At 35.7% G+C, this 25525-nt stretch overlaps 2 protein-coding genes across 2 annotated transcripts; both read left to right on the top strand.

Moving 5' to 3' along the window:
* Positions 1-1056: 1056 nt before the first annotated feature.
* Positions 1057-1989, top strand: LOC114023034 (olfactory receptor 10G4-like). Its single transcript, XM_027835524.1, has one exon. The coding sequence runs from the start codon at positions 1057-1059 to the stop codon at positions 1987-1989; it is 933 nt and encodes a 310-aa protein (XP_027691325.1).
* Positions 1990-21407: 19418 nt separating this feature from the next.
* On the top strand, positions 21408-22340 carry LOC114023033 (olfactory receptor 10G9-like). The gene has a single exon (XM_027835523.1). It carries the CDS (start codon positions 21408-21410, stop codon positions 22338-22340), a length of 933 nt encoding a protein of 310 aa, XP_027691324.1.
* The last annotated feature ends 3185 nt before the right edge of the window (positions 22341-25525 follow it).

Below are 25525 nucleotides of genomic sequence, written 5' to 3'. Positions count from 1 at the left end.
CCATTCAAAATGAGGGGTAAGCCTTCCAGAACTTTTCTTCAGCTCACAAGTACCACTGTTCTACTCTCTATGGCTCTTACATTTTTTTCCTCCTTCTCACCTCTGATTTCTACCATCTATCAAACTCAACCATTACTAACACTGTCTTTTTATGTTCCTCCAACATGTATTCACTCAGATCCACAGAAATCATCAGTTAACTGGGATAGAAGAGGGAGGACAGCAAAATCCAAAATTGGTTTCAAATAGCCCCAATGCTGCTCTCAATTTCCATTCAGTGAAGTTTCTATTTATCACTACCTTTTCTATCTTGTGTTTAAGGCAGTACTTCTCTCATTTGAGAAATATTTTAACTTATCTTTTGAGGAAACAAAAAAAAGAATTCCTGATAAGAAATTTTAATTGGTATTCTGAGAGAATTGAACTATGGTCTTGTGTTTCTAGAAATAATGAGAAGTCCGACATAGCAGAGATGGTTAGAAGTGACTATGCCTATGATCTTTCTCAGAGTTCATATATTGTAAATAATTATTTATGTGCTTTATTATTATTTCTTTCATTCTTAATAATTTTTCCATAATAAAATTATGCTTAGTTAAGCCTAAAAGATTAGGGAGCTCAGTACTGAGATGAGCAAAAAGTTACGGAAAAAAAAAGATTTCTCTAGTGTATTTAATAAATATTAATAAACAGGCTAGTGGTAATGAGGGAGATGTTGCAATTTTAGTTAAGATAAAATACCAAAACACATCCTTTGATTGCCTTAGAACCTTGCAGGAGAATGAATAAGGAAAATGGATGAATAGAAGGTAAAAGGAGGCATGATCATATAGGTAACATGTAGACAATATTGGCTCTCATCTCCTGCTACAATTTTAGGTATGTATGTAATTTCCTGCAAGATAGTGTAAAATTCTTGAGTGCAGGAACTGTTTTATTTTTCTGTTAGTATTTCCAAATGCCTAATAAAATGGTTTACACATAGTAGGTGTTTAAAAATGCTTGTCCATTAACTCAATGATTTTTCCTTCTTTAGGAAAAGACTCAATTATTTAAATGGAGAGAAAGAATAAGAGCTTTGTGACTACATTCATTCTTAGAGGGATTCCTCATGCACCCGAACTGACAACAACCCTATTTGGGATCTTTTCAGTGATATATGCACTCACTTTGATGGGGAACCTCCTCATCCTGCTGGTGATCAAGGTGGCCTCCCACCTCCACACTCCCATGTACTATTTCCTGGCCAACCTCTCCTTTATTGACATGTGGTTCTCCACTGTCACTGTGCCCAAGATACTCATGGGTCTCCTCTCCCCAGATGGTGGGGCCATCTCATTTCACAGTTGTGTGGCTCAACTCTTTTTCTTCTATAGTCTGGCAAGCACTGAGTGTTTCCTCTACACAGTCATGTCCTATGACCGCTACCTGGCCATCACTTATCCCTTGCATTATTCTACCTTTATGAGTGGGAAAATCTGTGCCCTTCTAACTGGAGGCACATGGCTTAGTGGTGCTATCCACTCAGCAGCCCACACTGCCCTGACCTTCCGCCTGCCCTACTGTGGCCCTAACCAGATTCAGCATTACCTTTGTGATGCACCCCCCATTCTCAAGTTGGCCTGTGCAGACACCTCAGTCAATGAGATGGTGATCTTTGTTAACATTGGAGTGGTAGCATCGGGATGTTGCTTCCTGATTTTCCTTTCCTATGTGTCCATTGTTCGAGCTATTTTGAAGATCCGCACAACAGAGGGTAGAGAAAAAGCCTTCCAGACCTGTGCTTCCCACTGTATTGTGGTCCTCTGCTTCTTTGTGCCTGGTCTCATTGTTTATCTAAGACCTGGCTCCATACATGCTGTGGATAGGATTGTGGCCATTTTCCAAACAATGATCACACCCATGTTGAATCCCTTGGTATATACACTAAGAAACAAGGAGGTGAAGATGGCTTTGCTCAGGCTGAAAGATCAAGGGAAATTTTTATAGTCTATAGCCCCTGGAAAAATGTCCCCTCTTTTTTTATATTAAGTAATTGGCTTGGCATGACTATGTACCTGTCATGTACATGTCATGTACCTTCTTTGTGACATAGGGAAGTAGAAACAGTACTAATCTCTAAAGCTTAGCCCCTAAATCAATGTTTGACCTTGGATTTTACCCCTTTGCCCTCTCTTTCCTCATCAGTAAAATGTGTGGCGATTGAGGCCTAGAGAGTTTTGAAGAATTATGTATTCTGGGTAGCAAAAGTCAATGCTTGTCTTAGGCAAACTTAAAGTAGGTAAAGTTTGTATGTGATATCCTTTCACCTTCCATTTTTGTATCTTCCACCCACTGTCTCCCTATGCCTTAATGGTCTTTCTACCCTATATAAATACAGACTTATCTGACTAGCAGAAGAGAAAAATTTGAAAAACTGAATTACTGACATACATCCAGACTAAATCATATCATGGGAGATGGAGAAAACCAGGCAAGATTCTTCCGGTTCAGAACTCAATGCATTCTATCATCAAGCAGCTAGCTGACACCCAGAGCTCAGTCTGCTTACCCTTGATTGCATGTAACAGGTTCTGTAGCGAAACTATTAGGGGTCACAATTAGAATTTTATAAACTTTATAAAGTGATACAGGGCTGAGGTTGGGAAGAACTCAACATGCTACCAATCCAGGGAAGTTTTATTTTGAATAGGGAACAATTCCTTATTCTTGGGGTGAGTAATCATTTGTGTATAATAAGGTTCTGAAAATCTAATAGAGGCCAACAGACACAAAAAAAATCAGGCCAGTGTACCACCATATTTTTGTATTATGACAAAAATAGAAAATATTCATTTTGTTTACTTTTAAAGCACTATTTGTAGTCATGAGACTACTCTTAGTCTGTTTTCAGCTTTCTCATAATGGAAATACAGTAGCAGTCCTAAAGGAGGATATTATTCTCTAAGAGAGTAATGAGGTTAGAATGCGATTTTAAGCATAACATTGTAAAGTAGAAGCTTCTAATTTTTTGTGTATAATGGATCCCTTTGGCAGTTTGGTGAAACCTTGGGCCCCCTTCTCAGAAAAATGCTTTTAGATGCAGAAAATAAAACATACAGATTACAAAGGAAACCATTTCTATTGAAATACATTTAACAAAATATTTTTAAAAAGAAACATGTTCATGAACCTCAGGTTAAGAACCCCCATTCCAGAGTGGATTTTTTACTTTTCTTTGACTTTTAAGATTTAATGGCTCTAAAATGATAACTTTAAAACTAGAGAGATGTTCATTCCTGATACTCAATGCTGTGATTTGTCAAAGAATATAGACTTGTAACTTCCTTGCTTGCAACTTCCTGATTTCTTCGATATGGTTTTTAGTATTTGAGTGGATTCCTTACTGTAAATTTGTTGGGACCTTATGGACAAGAATATCCTAGGATGGACAAGCATGAATAGATATCATTGGGAAGAATAGCCAAATCATTATAGTTTCTACAGGACAAAAAATGCAATGCTTCCATTATTTAGGTACTAAGGATTAGTAAACAGAGATGTTTTGGATAACCAAATTTGACAGTGGATGCCCAATTTTTTAGTGTTGAGCTTTTCTTGAAATTAGCTAGGTGGTCCTCAAATGATACATATTCAGTTCACATGAAACCTTTCCAACTTGGCAAAGCCTGCTGGTACTTGTGCTCCATATGCATGGAATTTGAAATCCATAGTGCTAGTAATCAATAATGACAGCTAGATGGTATAATGGATAGAGCAACAGACCTGGAGTCAGGACAGCCTGAGTTAAAATCTAGCCTCAGACACTTACTAGCTGTCTGACGATAGGCAAGTCACTTAACACCTATTTGTTTCAGTTCCAAATCTTAAAAATGCGGCACACTAGAGAAAGAAATAACAAGCCATCCCAGCATTTTTGCCAAGAAAACCCCATGGACAATGTCCATGGTGTCATGTAGAATCAGACATGACTGAATAGCTGAACAACAACAATAGTAATCAATAAGGTATTTAGTGATGGCTTTAGTGGAAGCTTATTGTTATACAATTACCTTCAGATGACTCTACTTTTACCTTCCTATCACCAGAATCTAGCAAAGTGTCATACACATAGTAGATGTTTAATGAATGCTTTACTTGGGTCAACTCAGATTAAATTGATAGTCCTCTCTACCAGTCTTTTCTAAACAAAGAAATAGAGCTCCATCAGATAAGCACCCATTGTTTGCTTCTCTGGACCATGTAAACATGTTGAAAAGTCTTAGAGAAAAGAAAATGGGTGTCCTGTGTCACTCTGTACTGTTTACAGATTCTAATTGTGACTCATAATAGATTCAATATGGAACATTTTACACCTAATCAAGGGTAAGCAGACTGAACTCTGGGTGTCAGCTAGAAGCTTGATGATAGAATGGATTGAGTTCTGGACCTGAAGAATCTTGCCTGATCTTCTCCATCTCCCATGATGGTGACTCAGCCTGAATTCACCGACTGCAAACCCTATTAAAAGTAAAATGCAGATTCTGTACACACACACATACACACACACACACACACACACACACACACACACACACACCATGAATAACAAGTAGAAGGGAATGAATAAAAGATGCAAGCAGTATGGATCAGCACATATAGCCTTAAGATTGAATAGAAAGAGCTTATTCCCAAAGGAAATGGTTTTGAAAACGTACTTTGGATCTCTCCTCTTCTCTCAGCATTTACTCACTCAGGAACTAGGTCAGACCCAGACAACCCTTGATATATGGTAGTAGATGGCTACCATCCATGAGTGTCTATTTAGCAGTTAAAAGGGAAGTTCAAAGATAGTAATGGAATCAAGGGACAAGTTACCAGTATTATAAGAACAATATTTAAAGACTGAAATGTCAAAAGAGAAAGTTAAAATAAAAACCTAGTACAAGACCTATTACATGCAGATAATTCAACAGAGAAGTTCAGAAAGACTGAAGGATGAGTTAAAAAAAAAAGAGAGTCCAAACAACTATGGACAAATATACAACGAAAGGAAATGAAACATAATTCCAAGAACAAAAAAAAAAAAAAAAGAAATCTGTAGCCTCCTAAGGAGGCTACATGTAACAACAGAAAGACACATCATGATGTTTCTAAAGTAAAATAAATTATTGAACAAAGATATTAAGACTAGTATGAAGTAGGAAATAAGTTGTTGAAGCAAAAATGAAACAAACAGTAAAACTTTGAGTATATGACAGACATTCCCTCAAAAAGTAGAAGCTTAGTAAGTAAAATAGACATTTAAAAAATATGCAGATGTGAGAAAGAATCTGAAAGAAAAAATCAAAAGACAACAATGTTAAAAAAAACACAAAATTATATACATAAACAAAGCAACCTACAAGACAAGATGTGTATATATAACTTAAGATTAATAGGCTTCCCAGAAATACATTAAAAAAACAAAAATCCTATAATACACACCAGGAAATAATTAGCAAATAATTAGGAAATTGTTGAGTTCTGAATAAAAACAACAGAACAGAGATTAACTGAAAGCAAAGATCGACACCAGAAAAAATATTCATTCTTGAAAATACAAGGTATGAAGCAGGCCAATATCACAAATTTAATAACAAACAACAAATGCTGCCAGTTGTCAGGAGAAAGATCTTCCAGCATGAAGGAATATCTATTCAAATAACTCAGGATTATATCACAGTCATGAGAAATCAGAGCAAAGGATGAAATAGGACATTTTGAATAGCAAAAAGGGACAAGTTGTAACCCAAAATAATATATCCTACAAAACTGAGCCTAATAATAAATGAAAAAAAGATTGTCCTTCAAAAAGAGGCATTTGATGAATTCCTCCAAATTTAGCTACAGCTACAACATGGGATATTGTGAGGTTCAAATTAACTAATGAATGTAAAGCACATTGTAAACCTTGAATCATTATATGAATGGCTATTATTATTAGCTTATAGTCACCAGACCTCTAGTCTGGTGATGACTTCATTACTTGAACTTTCTACTGTATTCCTGTTGATCTCAGGCAATATTTACAGAGCAATACAGATGGGTACTGGCAAACAGAGGTCTGAAGGGAGGGGGGAAATGTATGCATATGCACTTCTGAGTTTAATCTACATTATTAATACTTTAAGTTCAGACAATATGCAGAACAATATTTAACTTGCAGATGCGCCAAATAATAAAATTTCAGGGAAGTTAAGTAAAATCTTGAAGAAATGATTAAGTAATGAGATCAATTCTTTCATGTTTATAGGGGAACATTTAAAAAATAAGATTGAATGCAGGGGTAAAAGAAAAAACAAAGAAAGGTCATTAAGGGATAAAAAACAAAACAAAACTTAAGTATCTAAAGATTGGAAGGAATTTAAAGAATTAAGAGAAGGGAAAGAAGAAAAGCTAAATTGATACTCTATGGATTAAATTCTAGGGCTCCATGTAAGTGAATCAATTATTTTGTGGGAGGGATAAGTGATACTTTGGCAAAAGAGTAAGGTGTATTTAAGAGACAGGGAGGAGCAGGAAATTTGCCCTATACAAGTCCACAAGTGAACAGTACACAAGTGAACAGGTCTGGTATAAGAAGTGTATCTCATCTTCTACCCTTAATTAATGTAACTAAAAAGATGATCTTCTTAGACCTGATAACTGACACCAATACCTATACACACACACACTTTTCTGGGCCTAGCTATATTAGAAAAAAGATTTTGATCATGAAATCAATTAAGCTTTAGGAGCACATTGAGAAGTCAGACCTTTGTATCTGTAACCAGGGGATAGAAACCACACGAAGAGCTCGGAGGGAGTCTCATATTCCTTCCCTCCTCCACACCTTTGACTATATCATTAGAGAGACTGGACTTGTAATAAAAATTGTATCCAAATGGGAGCTTAGTGAGAATGAACTTGACATAGCGAGAAAAGGAAGCTTTAGGGAGTGAAGCTTTTTCTGGGAGGAGAGAAGCACAACTTCAAGATTCAATGGGAGTCCCAACCCTCAGAACCCAGAAAAATGCCATTGATACATCAGGGCAACCTCATGTGGACTCCATGAAGCAAAACATGACTTCTTTCTGAAAATAAGTAGCTCTTTGCCCCTTAGTCACACATCCTCTCTAGCCTACTGTCCTCAGAGACTTTTTGTTTATTTGTGGAAGAGGCTGCCCAAGTCTTTGGAGAAATGTTTTGAACCAACTTTTCTTAATATACTACATAAGCAAATATCTCTTCTGGGTGGCTAATTAACATTGAGAACATGGTATATAAGAGCTCATGTGCAATAGTACTAGAAATCATTTCTAACCACTCAGGTTACCCCTAGAACCTCATGAAGAACAGTAGACACTGCCCTCTTTGAATGCAATCTGGTAATGTCAGCAGAAGTTGGGAAATAGTACCAGAGCATGTGTTATACTGGCCTTTGGAATGAAGTGTGATAATGATAAAATGGAGAAGAAGTGAGATTGTGTTTCTTGAGTTGTGGCACAGAGTGACTCCTAGCTTAATGTCACTATTTGAACATTACTTCTTCTTGAATTAATATTTTTATGATTGAGGCATAACAGGAAATAGTGAGGATAGGGAAAGAACTACAAATGTACAAACATGGAAATAGGATACAGGAAGGATTTTAAATATAGTAGTTAAGAATTTCTACTTTAGGGATAGAGAAAAATAGAGGGTACAAATATGGTATAAGACACAAATCAAGAAGTAAAATTCATAAGAAAGTAGGAGAGAAATAGAGGACAAACCAAAGAAAAACCTTTTGGAAAAGGGCACAGCAAAAATAAAAGATTGAAAGAAAGTTAGGAGGAGAGAAAACATTCAGTCACATGCTTACAAGGGCAGAGAAAAATTAAGGTTAAAAAAGGGGAAGACACAAAAACAAACAAAATCAAGAAAAAAGAAATTCAAATTTAAGCAAATTCAGGGAACTTGGGATAGGCTAACCAGGAGAATTAGAGTAGAGGGAGAGCCTCTGTGGATAGCCTAGCATCATAATAGTGTAAGGAAAACTAATTGTAGTCAGAAAGCAGTAGCTTAAAAGATGAGGAGACATAAATTCAATACAAAATGAATAAGTGGAAGAAAATGCAATTCTAATAATCAAATTTTAAATATGAATGGATTAAAGTATTCTATGACCCTGACATCATGACTTGATTGAGACTGAAAATTTTTCCAAAATTTTCCCTAAAGGACTAACAAATTTCCTCCTATAGATCACCACCCTCATCGCTCACTTTCTGATTTCTTAATCCCATTCCCCTTGTGCCCCTGCTCAATATTTTCTACTCTTTATTTCATATCATCCAGATTCCTTTTGCCATTATCTCCTACTTTTCACCTCTTTCAATGCTGAGGTAACATTTCTCCTAGCCAAAGCAAACATCTCCACATACACAAGTGAACCCATTAGATCTTGTCTTATACAGCAGATTGCCTCCTCTCTCAATTTCTTCAATGTCTATATATCTACTGTCTACTTCCTTACTGCATACAAATATGCCTCATGTCTCCCCCATCCTCAAAAGATCATCACTTGATCCATTCATCCCTACTAATTGTTACCCCATATAATTTCTCCTCTCTGTGGCGAAACTCCTAGAAAAGGCCTCCTACCACAGGTGCCTTCATATCCTCTCCTTTCATTGTTCTTAACTCTATAATATGACTTTCAACCTCATCATTCAACCAAATCTGCTCTCTCCAAAGTTAATAATGATCTCTTAATTGCCAAATGTGATGGCTTTTCTTTAAGCCTCATCCTTCTTGACTGCCCTGCAGCCTTTGGTACTGTTGATCAGCCTCTTATCCTTGATAATCTAATCTCCTAGGATTTTTGGGACACTATGCTTTCCTGGTTCTCCTGTCTGATCACTTCTTAGTCTTGACTGATCTTGTTCCAGGTCATGTTGGCCAACTGTAGATGTTTCTCAGAGATTTTTCTTGGGTCCTCTTTTCTTTTCTCTCTGTACCAGGGTCAGCAAACCATCACCTGAGAGCCAAATCCAGCCTACCATGTGGTTCTTCTATGAGCCCATGTCTTAAGCATGTTTTATGTAATACTGTTCTTACCTCTTAGACTATATAAAAAAGAGGTGATTGGCTAGATTTGGACTTAAGCCCCAGATGGTGATGATCTGTGCATGGATTATTTCACTTGATGATCTCATCAGCTCCCATTGACTCAATTATTATCTCTCTGCTGATAATTTTCAAATCTACTTAGCTAGTACTAAGCACTCTCCTGAACTACAGATCCAGATGTCTGATTATCTACTGGAGATTTCCAATAGGAAACCCAGACAAATCTTAAATTCAACATGTCCAGAACTGAACTATTTCCCCTAAAAACCTTTTCACTTCTTAAGTTCCCAATCACCTTGCAACCTAGTTGTCATCTTTGATTCTTCATTCTTTTCCCACTGATATCCAATCAGTTGTCAAGGTATGACAATTTTTCCTTCGTATCTTCTCTTACATAGATCCCCTTTTATCCTCTGACATTATTGCCACCCTGGTACAGGCCCTCATTTCCTCATTTTGATTAATGCAATTGCCTGTGGAATGGTCTGCCTGCCACAAATGTCTTCTCTTTCCAGTCCAACTTCCATTTAGCCATCAAAGTGATTTTTTTTTTCCTCATGTGCAATTCCAACCATGTCATCTTTGCAGCCCCAATTCCCACACCCCATTCAACAAAATCCAGTGACTCTATATCATCTCCAGGATCAAATATAAAATCCTTTAACATTCAAAGTCCTTCATATGCTAGGATTCCCCATCTTTTCAGTCTTTTTATACCTTATACTTTCCTGTTTTTAGATCCAGTGACACTTGTCTCCTCTAACAAGAAATCCCATCTGTCAAATTAGGGAATTTTTACTGGCTGTTCCCTACGCATAAAATATTTCTGTCCTCATTCCTGCCTCCTGGATTTCCTGGCTTCCTCCTGTCCCAACTAAAATCCCAATTTCTATAAGAATTTTTTCCTAATATCTCTTAATTTTAGTGCCTCTTTTCTGTTCACTATTTCCTATTATATACATTGTTTATACATCCTTGTTTATATCTTTTCTCCCTCATTAGATTATGAGCTCCTTAAGAGTAAGGGCTATCTTTTGTTTTTCCTTGTATCTTTAGTGTACTGAGTAACTACTATAGATCAGAGAGATATACAGGTGAATTTTGTCAATCAATTAAAAATCAACAAACAATTTCTCAAATTCTACTAAAAATTGAGAAAGAAAACATTCTATTCATCTCCTTTTTGAAATGAAAATAAACTTAAAGGAGAGTAAAGCAAAGAAAGAGAACTATCCGTCAATATCATAATTAATTAGCACTTATTAAATTCTTACCATGTGGTAGGTACTTTATTAGATACTAAGGATCCAAAGAAAATAGAAAAAAAACTGTTCCTTCTCTTAAGGAGCTAACAGTTTATCATGGGAGTCAACATGTGCAAGTAACATGTGCAACATTTTCAAGTAATTTTAGCAAAAAAGATTGCAGTAATCTAGCCAGATTGGTATTCATCATGACTAAGTTAGATTTACTCGAGGGATACAAGAATGGTTCATCATTAGGAAAATATTGAGGATACAGGGAAAGGAAAGTAATCTATGTTATAAATCATATTAAAAAGAGAAACTTCAAACAGCAGGATCAAATCTATAGAAGATAAAAAATCTTTTAACCAAAATGGCTCACTTACTGATATGAAAAGCTCACAAAAATATGAAAAACTCTAAAAAACCCCTAAAACTTAAAAAAACCTTAAAAATGGCACATAAACATCATACATACACACAGTTTGTACAATATATAAAATATAGTATATGTTATATATATATTGAATAGATAACATAATATAATATATATCCTTCATGTGTTTGTGTGTGTGTGTGCGTGAAATGGAAGCTATCTTCTTTTCTGTTTGTGTTTTTGTAAATGAAGAAACACTTGAAACTTTTTAATATATATATAAGGAAGCACCTAGGTGGCACAGTGATTAGAGCACCTTATCTGAAGTCAGGGAGACCTAAGTTCAAATCCAGCCTCAGACACTATGATTCTGGGCAAATAACTTCACCTGTTTACCTCAGTTTGCTCATCTGTAAAATGGGGATAATAATAGCACCTACCTTGCTAGGTTGTTGTGAAGATCAAATGAGATAATAATTTCATAGCACTTAGTACAATGTCCAGTGCATAGAAAGAACTATATAGATGTTGGCTGTCATTTATTATTATTATCATCATCATCATCATCATCATCACCATCATCATCATCATTATCTTCCCTCATTAGATTGAAGTCTAAAAAGGCAAGAACTATTTTTTTTTCTTTTGTATTTGTATTCCTGGCCCTTAACCCAGTTCCTGACATAAGGTGGGCACTTAATAAATGTTCATTGATTGATTGAAATGATATCGTGGATTTATCTGAGCAATTATAGATGTAGAAGTTAAGTGATTTGTCCAATATCACATAATCAATAAGTAGTAGACCTATGTCTTCAACTCAAATCTCCTCTTCAAGCTCAGCACCTTACACAGGCTACTTTTCTGATCCTGCACTTAATCTATTCTATAACCTTTGACAAATGACTTAACTTCTCTAGTCTTATAAATAGAGAAGCAAATGAAAAAATTGAGAGGAAATTGGTTTAAAAGTAAATTGACATGCAAATTAAAGGGATGACCATTTTTTGGTTATTTGTTTTATTGTAAAAGTATTTTTTGGGTAGCCAAGATGGCAGAGAAAAAGCAGGTACTCACCTAAGCTCTCCCTAGAACCCCTCCAAACAACTTTAAATAAGGACTCAAAATAAATTCTGAAGTGGTAAAATCCACAAAAGAGTGGGGGAAATTTTTTTTCAATCCAAGACACCTAAGAAAGTCAGCAAGAAACTTCCGTTGGATCAGGCTGAAAGTAAAGCTCAGTCCAGTGCAGACTGTGCCTCAGGAAATCAGAAGCAGGCATTGAAGACAACTAAATCAGTGGGAGCAGTGAAGGTTTATGGACCTCTCAGCCCACAGATGCTAAGAGGGGGACAATAAAGGATCAGAAGGAGATTACAAGAGTTCCTTTGCTGGCACCGGGGGCAGGACTCTGTTGCATTCCATACATAGATCTGTGTCACAGTCCTGGATCTCAGTTCCAGGGTCATAAGGAGCATTAATACAACAGAGCTTGGATCTGCAAAGGAGCTAGGACCCTGGTGACAGTTTCAGGGTGGGAATGAGTGCTTATGGTCACTCACAGACAAGAGCACAATACAGGAAAGTAGTAAACAGACCTCTTTCTAGATCATTCCACCTTGGAAGAACTAATAATATCTCTGAAAACAGCAGCACCAAAAAAAAAACCCTGAAGCTTGCGACAAGTCCCCCTCTACTCCAGATGCACAGCCCTACTTTATCATGGAGCTAAAAGTCAAGAAACAGGCTAGAAAAAAGAGCAAACAACAGAAAAATATATATAATATATGTTACTATGGGTATAGAATATTACTATGGTGACAGGGAAGATCAAAAACTCAGAAGAGGACAATAACATCAAAACTGCAATATCCAAAGCTTCAAAGAAAAATATAATTTGGTTTCAGTAAATGGAAGAGCTCAAAAAGGATTTTAAAAATCAAGTAATAGAGGTAGAGAAAATTGGCAAGAGAAATGAGAATGATGCCAGAAAATCATGAAAAAAAGTCAACATCTTGGTAAAGGAGGCACTAAAAATACTAAATAAAATAACATATTAAAACAGCATTGGCCAAATGGTAAAACAGGCACAAAAATCTAAAAAAGAGAAGAATACTTTGAAAAGCAGAATTGGCCAAATGAAAAAAGAGGTACAAAAATTCACCAAAGAAAAAACTCTTTCTCTATAGCAAGAGATAGAAAGAAAATTTCTATTTAAAATAACTGAGACAATATAAAATAGTTTGGAGGCTACCTGCCAAGACAAACTCAAGAACTATATGAACCCAATTACAAAACACTCTTCACACAAATAAAGTCTGATCTAAACAAATGGAAAAATATCAATTGCTCATGAGTAGGCTGAGGCAATATAGTAAAAATAATGTTTATACCTAAACTAATCAACTTATTCAGTGCCATACCAAATAAACTACCAAAAATTATTTTATAGAGTTAGAAAAAAATCAACAAAATGCATCTGGAAGAACAAAATGTTAAAAATACCAAGGAATTAATGAAAAAATGCAAAAAAGGAGGCCTAGCTATACCAGATCTAAAAGTATATTATAAAATGCAATCATCAAAACTATTTGGTATTAGCTATGAAATAGAGTGGTGAGCCAGTGGAATAGGTTAGGTACAGAAGACACAGTAGTATATGACCACAGTAACCTAGAAATAAAGCCAAATGCCCCAGCTTCTAGGATAAAAACTCATTATTTGCAAAAAGCCACTGGGAAAAGTAGAAAACAATATAGCAGAAGCTAGGTATAGGCCAATGTCCTACACCATATAACAAAATGGGCATATGATTCAGACATAAAGGGTGATATCATAAACGTATTAGGCGAACAAGGAATAAATTATTTTTTTAGATATATGGAAAAGGGAAGAATTCATGACCAAACAAGATATAGAGAGCATTTAAAATGTAAAATAGATAATTTTGTTTGTATTAAATTAAAAAGGTTTTGCACAAACAAATCCAATGCAACCAAGATTAGAAGGAAAACAATCTTTACACCAAGTATCTCTGCTAAAGGCCTCATTTCTAAAATGTATAGAGAACTGAGTGAAATTTATAAGAATACTAATCATTCCTCAATTCATAAATGATCAAAGGATATGAACAGGTAGTTCTGAGATGAAGAAATAAAAGCTATCTATAGTCATATGAAGAAATGCTCTAAATTACTTGTGATTAGAGAAATGCAAATTATAACAACTCTGAGGTACCACCTCACATCTGTCAGATTGGCTAATGTGATAGAAAATGTAAAGGATAAATGTTAGAGAAAAAAATGTGGGAAAATTGGGACACAATGTACTGTTGGTGGAGGCATAAACTGATTCAACCATTCTGGAGGGCAATTTGGAATTATGCCCAAAGGGCAATCAAACTGTGCACAACCTTTAATCCAGCACTACTATGTCTTCACCCCAAAGAGATCATAAAAAAGTGAAAAAGACCTGCATGTGCGAAAATATTTATAGCAGTCCTTTCTGTGGTGGCAAACCATAACTGAGGGGATGCCTATCAAATGGGAAATGGCTGAACAAACTGTGGTATATGAATATGATGGAACACTATTGCGCAATAAGAAATGATGAGCAGTCACATTTCAGAAAAACCTGGAAATACCTGTATGAACTCATGCAAAGTGAAATGAGCAGAACCAGGAAAACATTTTAGACAGTATCAGCAACACTGTGTGATGATCAACTATGAATGACTTAGCTCTTCTCAGCAACACAATGATCCAAAACAATTACAAAACACTCACAAAGAAAAATGCTATCCAGATCCAGATAAAGAACTGATGGACTCTGAATGCAGATTGAAGCACACTTTTTCCCCTTACTTTATTCTTTTTCATATTTTTTTCCCTTTTGATCTGTTTCTTCTTTCACAACTGTGACTAAAATAAAGATATGTTTTATATGATGGCACATGTATAACCTACATCAAATTGCCTACCATTTTAGGATGAGGGAAGGGAGGATGTGAGAAAAATTTGAAACTCAAAATCTTGTAACAATGAATGCTAAAAATTGTCTTTATGATCTTTAAGAATAAGAAGGGTGACATTTAGAAGGATGAATTATTCTTGTTGGGCTTAGTCCAAAAAGCCAGAACTGGTAGAAATGCATGGAAATTGTACAGCCATAAATTTAACTTGTAATGGGGAGAAAAAAGCCTTATAAATTATTAGCAATATTGGAATGAACTTCCTTGAGAAGAAGGAGTTCTTCTTCCCTGGAAAGCTTAGAAAAAAAGTTGGATGTTGGATTTATCACCTTTTAGAGATTTTTCAGGGAGGAATCCTGTTTAAATCCTAACTAGACTAGATAATATCTGCCATTCCTTTCCACTCTGATTTTGTGACTGTAATTTTATTGTGTTGTGATTCGAATTCTATGATTAGTGGCAGCAAGGTGCCTGCTTCATTGTTAACCATGTCAACAGTGGCCTGTCGGTATATGGAAGAATTCAGGTCTGTATACTGTATTTTCCCTCTAAGGAAGTTGCATGCTTTACACTTTCCTAGGCTCAAAAATGAGATTGGAAACATTTCGTTTGCACAGTAAACATGAAGTAACAGTGAGAATGAAAAACTTTACCTCCTGTTGCCCCACACTGGCACCTTTTCTGTCTATGACTAAAAATTACTTCTGGGGAAAAAAGGAGGAGTCACAAAGAGACTGAGGATCAAACTAAATTATAGCATCTTTAGACACCAGAACCACATTTTTATTGAAAAAAGTTCCTAAATTCTTCATGTACAAATTGTACAAAGACAATTATTCATAAAACCTGGTTTTTCTTAAAGGAACAGTCATGTTTTAAATAAAATATACATGTATAAGTATCAATAATCCAATGTAGAGCAAATGTGTAAACACTTAGATCTTAGTTGTTTTTCCTCTTGTTCTCCTGAGCACCAAGGGAGTTCAGGGCAATCACATCCCTGTGGGATTAAGGCAGTTTAGGCTTATATACTTTGAGGGGAGAGGAGAGACTGGTTCCATTATTATTCTTTTGGAGTTTGGTCTTAGGAGGAACCTTCATTACAAAGAAGCAACTATTCCCTTTCACCTTTTTCTAGATTTTGAAGTGTACCTCCTAACTCAGAGTTTACATCCGGCAGGTCAGTAGCAAAGGACTGGGAAAACCCATGTTTTCCTCATTGGAAAAAGGATGTGGATATAGTCATTCATTCACTGCCTTCCACTCTCCCTCCCTCCATTCCTTCTTCCCTTATTCTTCAGAAGACATTTATTAAATAAATATTGTGGGCAAGGCATTGTACTAAGTACTCTGGATAATGCAAAATGAATAGGATATACTTCCTGACCTCAAGGAATTTAAAAGCATAAATCAAATAGTTAATTATTAGGCATTATTTTTAAGGAAGTTTAAAATTTTCAATCCAATTTCTGGACAATCACCCTGTGAAATATGCATTAACAGTATTATTTTTTTGTTTTTACAAATGAGGAAAACAGAAGTTCAGATTGATGAAATGATTTGCCTAGGATCATGTGTTAGAGATAGGACTTGAACAGAGGTCTTTTGAATCTAACACTATTTTTTTTTCTTTTTTTCTTTTTTGTTTGTTTGTTTTTTGGCTAGGCAATGGGATTAAATGACTTGTCCAAGGTCACACAGCTATTAAGTGTTATGTGTCTCAGGCTGAATTTGAACTCAGGTCCTCCTGACTTCAGGGCCGGTGCTCTATCCACTGCACCACCTAGCTGCCCCAACACTATTGTTTTTTAAACATTATCAGAGAGTAGAAGAGATGAGACACTTGTGAAATAAAGATATATAGCTGGACAATTCTATCTAAGGCTCCTCATTCCCTATGACCTTTAAATTTCATGTTACAAAATATAGGCTTTATTGTATACATAATTAGAAGCGATGGAGAGCATTGGAGTATGGCATGATATAATTAAAATTGCATTAGTACTACTGAATCAACAATATGCAGAGTTTGGGCTTATTGGTGGGATGTAAGTAGGAAGGGATGAAGGCAGGCAAACTAGTCATAGGTTTGTTACTATAATGTAGAAGAGGGATAATGGATGAGGGCCTGAATTAGGATGATTGCAACAGGATTGAAAAGAATGGATGGAATCAAGAGATATTATGGAGGCAGGTTGAAATTGGAAAAGTTGGAAGTTGGTCAACTTAGGCTAAGCTTTGGGCATGAGTTTTAAGTGGTGGCGAGATTCCCAGACAGGGATGCCCAATAGGGAGGTTAAAAAGAAAGAAAGAAGTAATGAATGATGATACGGATTTGGGGTTTATACACATTGAGTAGACACCATGGTAGTGGATGAGATTTTGAAAGAATAGAAAAGAGAAAAAAAGAAGAATGCAGGAAATAGAGGGAAAATCAGAGAAACAAGAGAACTACTTCCTTTGGAGAAAACTTACATATGAGTGCAATTCCATTTTGCTGAACTTTTCATAACATTATATTTGCTCCATTATATATTTTTGTTTTTGTTGATATGTGTTTGTTATTGTTATTTGCCATAAATCCGAGGGACAAGCAACTACCTAAAACCTAGTACCATGCACTATAATTTCACTGAGGGTTAAAATTAGAATTCCAGAAAACCGATACCTATTACAGTTTTGTTTCCACTAAGATTATTAAACCTTTTCCCTTAACCCAAAGCTGTCTTCATTTCTCCTCACCTGTCAAATTCCTTATTCTAGACTTCTGGAATTACATACTGGCATAACCCACATTCAATTATATGCAAGTAGAGATGTAAAATTGCATTCTCCCTACACAATCCTGGACCTGGTAGCATCACTTGTGTATTTTGGGGTTTTAAAAACTCAACTCAGCATGGGACTTGACTCATGGCACTATTGCAATAATGGCAACATTTGTCCTAGTCTATTGCTCTGGTCAGACCATGATTTCTATGCTCAGTTGCATTTTTGAAGATTTGAAGTACCTAATTTTCTTCTAAGATTTTCTCACAATATTTTTCTAAGAACCAGTTTAGGGAATGGAGAATATCCCAGGGGAGGACAAAAGATGGATATTTGCCAGAATAGGAATAAGAGAGATATTAGAAAATAAAAATAGGAGAATTGCTATACAGTTTTTGGTCCATGATCATTCATACCCAGGATTCTGTCTCTTCCAATGACATGAAGCAATATGCTTAGCTATCCTAACTGATATAAAATAAAAATATTCTAATTTCCTGCCACCTAGAGAGGCTGCAATGGTGCTGTAGTAAGGGCATTGTATGCATAATCAGAATATCCGGATTCTCTAATCCTCTGAGTGTGGTATATTGAGAAGGAACAAAGGACGTGGAGTCACAATTCTCAGAAGACTTGGTTTTGAGACTTGATTCTATTGCTTCTTGTTGTTTGATCCTAGGTAAGTGATATTAACTTTCTCATCCAAAGTTTTCTGAGCTGAAAAGTAAAAGAGTTGGACAGGAATCTATGTAATCATTAAAATCCTTTCCAGTTCTGGCCTAAGGCTCATCAATGCACATATAATAAAAGAAAGAATTTATGGAGTGTTTTAAATGTAGTGATCCTTACAAAAAAAAAAACAGATGAGGCAATTGTTATTATTTTCTTTAGATATAAGGAAGTTGAGGCACACAGAAAGTGACTCATCCAGGGTCACAGATAGCAAGGGTCTGAGATAGGACTCATATTCAGGTCTTTATTCTTTTATGTTGCATTTTTTTTTGTTAAAAATTCCCCTAATTACATTTTATGTGATAGGATTTAAAAATATTTTAAAATTCTATTTTATTTTATTTTCAGTTGCAAATTCTTTCACTTTCACCTTTAAGTTCCTCATCCATGGAGCAGACAAAATAATAGATTCCAATACAAATATATGTACTCATGCAAAATAAATTTCTGCATTAGTGACATTGAACTCAGGTATTTTTAGCCAATGTCACCCATGTCTTTAAGCAAATCACTTAACCTCACTCAGCCTCTGTTTCTTCAAATACTTGATGAATAAATTGAGCTAAGGGAGGTCTAAGTTGTATTTCAACACTCATTGTCCACGAACTGATCTAAATTTCTTTTGAACCCATTTATATTTCAGATTGATTATTTCTTAGGAAAATGACTTTCAAAAAATTAATTGTACACACTACACAAAGTATTGGTTTATTTTATTTTGAATTGTGTTACTAATTTGAGGAGATTGTATTCAGTGTTCTACAGAGTATATGTAAAGATTTATTGACTAAGTATATGTTCAAACTATTTCCATTATGAATTTATAGATGTTGCTCTAACTCTTCTCAGCTATCACACATCCCTAGATTCCTAATCTTTTTAGCCTCTCCTTGGAAATCAGACTCAACCACACCGAGCTGATTCTGGTTGCAGACATACCTTCTAGTTCCAATGTGTTTGTCTTGAGTTATAGCAAATTAGACTCAGGGCACAGAATTCCAAGTACAGGAGCCATGTGGCCTTGCACAAAGATAGGATAATTGTTTCTGTTTGCTTATTTTCTGAAGAAACACATCAACATATATTCAGGCACTCAACATTATAATATTTATTTCCTACACATATTTATCACATTTGTTAAGTTCCTTAATGTATATGAACAATTTTCCACACAATAATGTGAGGTACATAGTATAAGTATTATTACCTTCATTTTTTTCATGAGATACCAAAGGTTCATAGACACTGAGGTCAGAAAGCTCTGGGACATGATACAAAATTTCCTAGATCCCTTTTCTATGCCACAACTGATGCCTTAAATGCCTTTGTCCTATAAGAAGAGTTTAGATTATTTGCCCTTTAATATTCTATTTATATTTGCAGACATTCATCTATTTGTTCTCATGAGTTTTTCCAGCATTGAAATGTCATATACCAAATTGATTATTTCACCCTGTGCTTTGCAATTTCAGATTTTATTAATAAATGATATATATGTCACTTTTGCATCTAAGACTCCCTGGTACTGGAAAAAGTACCAGGAAGTTACAATTGCTAATTGTGTATAGAATTCATAACATCAAGGAAGAATTTTATTCAAAGAATCATGAAAATAAAACAGAAACTATTGAATTGGTGACTCAGTTCAATTTATGTAAAATGTAAATTCCTAGTAATTACAACCGGTAATATGAAGTCTCCTTTGGGAAAGTCTTCTCTTCACAAAGAGTGGTAACAGTAACTCTCTCTCCTCCTCCTCCTCCCTTTTCCTCTTTCTAGCTAGCTCTCTGATGCCTCCTTGTCTATTGTCTTTCTATCTGTCTGTGTAGTTCTCCCCTGTTTCCAAATTGACTCCTACCAATGCTTTCTCAGGATTTCAGCAATATCCCCCCATCTTTTTGTTTGTTTGTTTTGTTTTGCCTTTCTTTTTGGTGAGGCAATTGGGGTTAAGTGACTTGCCCAGGGTCACACAGCTAGTAAATCAAGTGTCTGAGGCCAGATTTGAACTCATGTCCTCCTGACTCCAGGGCCGGAGCTCTATCCACTGCACCACCTAGCTGCCCCAATATTCCCCATCTTAATAATTTCCCCATGCAATGTCTGAAAGAACCTGTAAAAGAAACACTCTTTGTGTGCCATCTTTGCCATGCAAGATGAGAAGTATACCCTCCAGATATTTCTTTTGGCTCACAAGTGCCATTGTTCTGTTCACCATGGCTCCTATTATTCCCACCGACCTACCTTCTCACCTCTGATTTCTTCCATTTATCATACTCAATTCTTACTACCACGATCTTTTTCTGTTCCCCCAGCCCAAATCCCTAGGAATTTCAAAGTTAACATGGATAGAAAAGGGAGAACAGGAAAAAATCCAAACATTGATTTTGAATAATCCCAATGAGGCTTCCAATTTCCATTCAGAAAAATTTTTATTTATTATTGCCTTTTGTATTCTATCTTTATGGCAGAGCTTTTTTCTCAAGATAAATTTTTAACTTATCTTTTGAAGAAAAATGAAAATTCTTGATAAGAAATTTTAATTCATGTTCTGAGAGAAGTGAAGAATGGTCTTGTATTTCCTGTACTGATGAAAAGTCAGATATATCAGAGATGGTCAGAAGTGACTATAGCTATGATCTTTCTCAGACCTCATGTATTGTAAATAATTATTTATGTATTTGTTTCATTATTTGTCTCATTGCTAATAAATTGTATATAATAAATTAATGCTTACTTAAGCCTCAAAGATTAGGGAGCTTAGTACTGAGATGAGTAAAAAGTTGTGGGAAAAGATTTCTCTAGTATATTTAAAAAATAATGTTATTTAACTAGGATAGTGGCCTAGAATTGATTAAGTAAAGAAAGAGTTGTTCCAATTTTAATTAAGAGACAATATTTTTAAGACTCCTTTCATTGACTTAGCACCTGATAAGAAAATAAGTAAGAAAAATGGATGTGTAGAAGGGATAAGATGGGGTGATAATGTAAGTTACGTGTAGAGAATGTCAGCTCTCATCTCCCTATACAATTTTATGTTTATATGTTATTTTCTCCAAGATGGTGTAAAATTCTTGAGTCCAGGAACTATTTTCTTTTTCTTTTTGTATTCCCAATGCCTAGTACAATGACTCGTAGGTGTTTAAAATGCTTGTCAATTGATTGAATAATTTTTCCTTTTTAGGAAAAGAGTCCAATTATCTAAATGGACAGAGGGAATGAGAGCTTTGTGACTACATTCATCCTCACAGGGATTCCCCACGCACCCAAACTGGGGACACCCCTGTTTGGGATCTTCTTAGTGATATATGCACTCACTTTAGTAGGGAACCTCCTCATCCTGCTGGTGATCAAAGTGGACTCCCACCTCCGCACTCCCATGTACTATTTCCTGGCCAACCTCTCCTTCATTGACATGTGGTTCTCCACTGTCACTGTGCCCAAGATACTCATGAGTCTCCTCTCCCCAGATGGCGGGGCCATCTTATTTCACAGTTGTGTGGCTCAACTCTATTTCTTCCATTGCCTGGGAAGCACTGAGTGTTTCCTCTACACAGTCATGTCCTATGACCGCTACCTGGCCATCACTTATCCTCTGCGCTATGCTACCAGGATGAGTGGTAAAATGTGTGCCCTTCTAGCTGGAGGCACATGGCTCAGTGGCGCTATCCACTCAGCAGCCCAGACTGCCCTGACCTTTCACCTGCCCTACTGTGGTCCCAATCAAATTGAGCATTATGTTTGTGATGCACCCCCCATTCTCAAGTTGGCCTGTGCAGACACCTCAGTCAATGAGATGGTGATCTTTGTCAACATTGGTGTGGTGGCCTCGGGCTGTTGCTTCCTGATTTTCCTTTCTTATGTGTCCATTGTTCATGCTATTCTGAAGATCCACACAGCAGAGGGCAGACACAAAGCCTTCCAGACCTGTGCTTCCCATTGCATTGTGGTCCTCTTTTACTTTATGCCTGCTCTTATCATTTATTTAAGACCAGGCTCAAAACATGTTATGGATAGGATTGTGGCCATTTTCCAAACAATGATCACACCCATGCTGAATCCCCTGGTATACACACTAAGGAACAAAGAAGTAAAGATGGCCTTAATCAGGTTGAAAGATCAAAGGAATTTTGCATAATTTATAGCCATTGGAAAATGTTCCTTTGGGTTTGTTTCTTTTTTTTAATATAAAGTAATTGACTTGTCATGACTGTACCTTCTTCATGTCATAGGACAGTAGAAACAGTACTAATCTCTAAAGCTAAGCCACTAATCAATGTTTGACCTTGGATTTTACCTCTGCAGACTTCACTTTCCTCATCAGTAAAATATGTGTGGAGAGTGTGGCCTAGAGAGTTTCTAAGATTCTTCTAGCTTTAACTTCAAGATTCTATGCCAAATTCTAAAATCTTAAAAGTCAAAGATTTATATATTCTGGGTCACAAATGCCAATGCTTGTCCTAGGCAAACATTATAAAGTAAGTAAAGTTCGTATGTAATATCCTTTCACTTTCCATTTTTGTATCCTCCACTCCCTGTCTCCCTATGCCTTGGTGGTCTTTCTATCCTGTTCAAGCCTATATTTCTTTGGGTGGCAGAAGAGAAGAATTTGAAAAACTGATTTACTGACATGCATCTAGACTAAAGCATTGAGAAGAACTCAATATCCTACCAATCCAGGGAAGTTTTATTTTGAATAGGGAATAATTCCTCAACCCAGGGATGGCTAATCATTTCTATGTAATAGAACTCTGAAAATTTAATTGAGGTCAACAGAGGTAAAAAACAAAAACAGGCCAATGTACAAACATATTTTTCTCCTATAACAAAAATAGAAAATATTCATTTTGTTCATTTTTAAAGCACTATTTGCAGCCTAAGATTGCTCTTAGCCTGTTTTCAGTTTTCTCATAGTAGAAATACTACTGTATTTCTAAAAGGAGGATAACATTCTCTAGGAGAGTAATGAGTTAAAATCAAATTTTAAGCATAACATTCTTGAGTAGAAACTTCTTAAACTTTTTGTGTATAATGGATCCTTTTGGCAGTTTGGTGAAACCTTGGGCCCTCTTCTCAGAATAATGCTTTTAGCTATAGAAAACAAAATGAAGAGATTACAAAGGAAACAATTTCTATTGAAATTCAATTTAAAAAATGAAAAAAAAAACATGTTCATGAACCTCAGGTTAAGAACCCCCATCCTAGAGTAAATTTTGTACTTTTATGAGATTTTTAAGATTTAATGGCTCTAAAAAAACTAACTTTAAAACTAGAGAAATGTTTATTCTTAATATCCAATGCTGTGATTTGTCAAAGAACATAGATTTGTAACTTCTTGCTTACAACTTCCTGATTTCTTCTTTATGGCTTCTTTTTCTAACATTTTGGGCAGACTGCCTGTTATGAATTTGAAGGAGTATATGGACAAGAATAAACCAGGATGAGCAAACATAAACAGATATCATTGGAAAGAATAGCCAAATCATTGATATAACAGATCCATTTCAGTATTGGATGTATTTTCCCCTGGACACAAAATGCAATGCCTCCATTGGTTTTAGTTACTAATGATTAGTAAATACAGATGTTTTGGATAAGCAAATTTGACAGTTGATGCCCAAATTTTTAGTGATGAGCTTTTCTTGAAATTACCTAGGTGGTCCTCAAATGATACATATTCAGTGCATCACTCAACCCATTCATGAAACCTTTGCAATTTGGCAAAGCTTGCTAGTACTTGTGCTCCACATGCATAGAATTTGAAATTCATTGCCTTAGTAATCAATAATGGCAGCTAGATGGTATAATAGATAGAGCAACAGACCTGGAGTCAGGACAATCTGAGTTAAAGTCTAGCCTCAGACATTTACTAGCTGTTTGACTATAGACAAGTCACTTGACCCCTATTTGTTTCAGTTCCAAATCTTTAAAATGGGGACACACTGGAGAAAGAAATGACATGCCGCCCCAGTATCTTTGCCAAGAAAACTCCATGGACAACATTCATGGGGTCTCATAGAATCAGACTTGAATGAACAACTGAACAACAACAAAAATGATAGTAATCAATAAGGTATTTAATGATGAATTTAGTGGAAGCTTATTGCTACACAATTACCTTCAGATGATTCTACTTTTACCTTCCTATCACTAGAATCTAGCAAAGTGTATTACATATAGTAGATGTTTAATGAATGCTTATCTTCATGTATTGACTTTAGTTGGGTCAACTTGGATTAAACTGACAATCCTCCTTTGCTACCAGTCTTCTTTAAACAAAGAAGCATAAACTTCATCAGATATGTACCCATTGTTTGCTTCTCTGGACCATGTAAACATGTTGAAAAGCATTAGAGAAAAGAAAATGGGTGTCCTGTGTCACTATGTACTGTTTACAGATTCTAATTGTCACTCATAATAGTTTCAATATGGAACATGTTACACCTAATCAAGGGTAAGCAGACTGAAATCTGAGTGTCAGCTAGTAGCTTTATGATAGAGTTCTGAACCTGAGAAATCTTGCCTGGTTTTCTCCATCTCCCATGATGGTGACTCAGCCTGAACTCACTGACTGCAAACCCTATGAAAAGTAAAAGACAGATTCTGTACACACACACACACACACACACACACACACACACTGAATAACAAGTAGAAGGAAGTGAGTGAAAGATGCAAGCAGTATGGATCAGCGTATATAGCCTTAAGATAGAATAGAAAGAGCTTCTGCCCAAAGGAAATGACTTTGAAAATGTTCTTTGGATCTTTCCTCTTCTCTCAGCTTTTACTCTATTCGGGAACCTAGGTCAGACCCTGACGACCCCTGACGTGTGGTAGTAGATGGCTAACATCCATGAGTGTCTATTTAGCTGTTAAAAGGGAAAGTCAAAGATGGTAATGGTAACAAGAAACAAGTTACCAGTATCATAAGAAAAATATTCCAAGATTGAAAGGCTAAGAAAGAAAGTTAAAAAAAAATCCTAGTAGAAAACCTATCACAAGTAGATAATTCTATAGAGAAGTTCAGAAAGACTGAAGGATGAGTTAAAAAAAAAAACAGAGTCCAGACAACTATAGACAAATATGCAATGAAGGGAAATGAAACATACTTCCAAGAACAAAAAAAAAAAAAAAGAAATTTGTAGCCTCCTCAGAAATCATGGAACAACAGAAAGACACATCATAATTATTCAAAAGTAAAATAAATTGTTGAACAAAGATATTAAAACTAATATGCAGTAAGAAATAAGTTGTCAAAGCAAAAAAAATGAAACAAACAATAGAGTGTAAAACTTTGAGTATATGACAGACATTTCCTCAAAG

The sequence above is a fragment of the Vombatus ursinus genome, unplaced genomic scaffold (genome assembly GCF_900497805.2).
Source record: "Vombatus ursinus unplaced genomic scaffold, bare-nosed wombat genome assembly UNPS02014816.1, whole genome shotgun sequence".
Taxonomy (NCBI): domain Eukaryota; kingdom Metazoa; phylum Chordata; class Mammalia; order Diprotodontia; family Vombatidae; genus Vombatus; species Vombatus ursinus.
The sequence above is the reverse complement of the archived record's forward strand: the minus strand, read 5'-3'. Positions and strand labels throughout refer to the sequence as shown.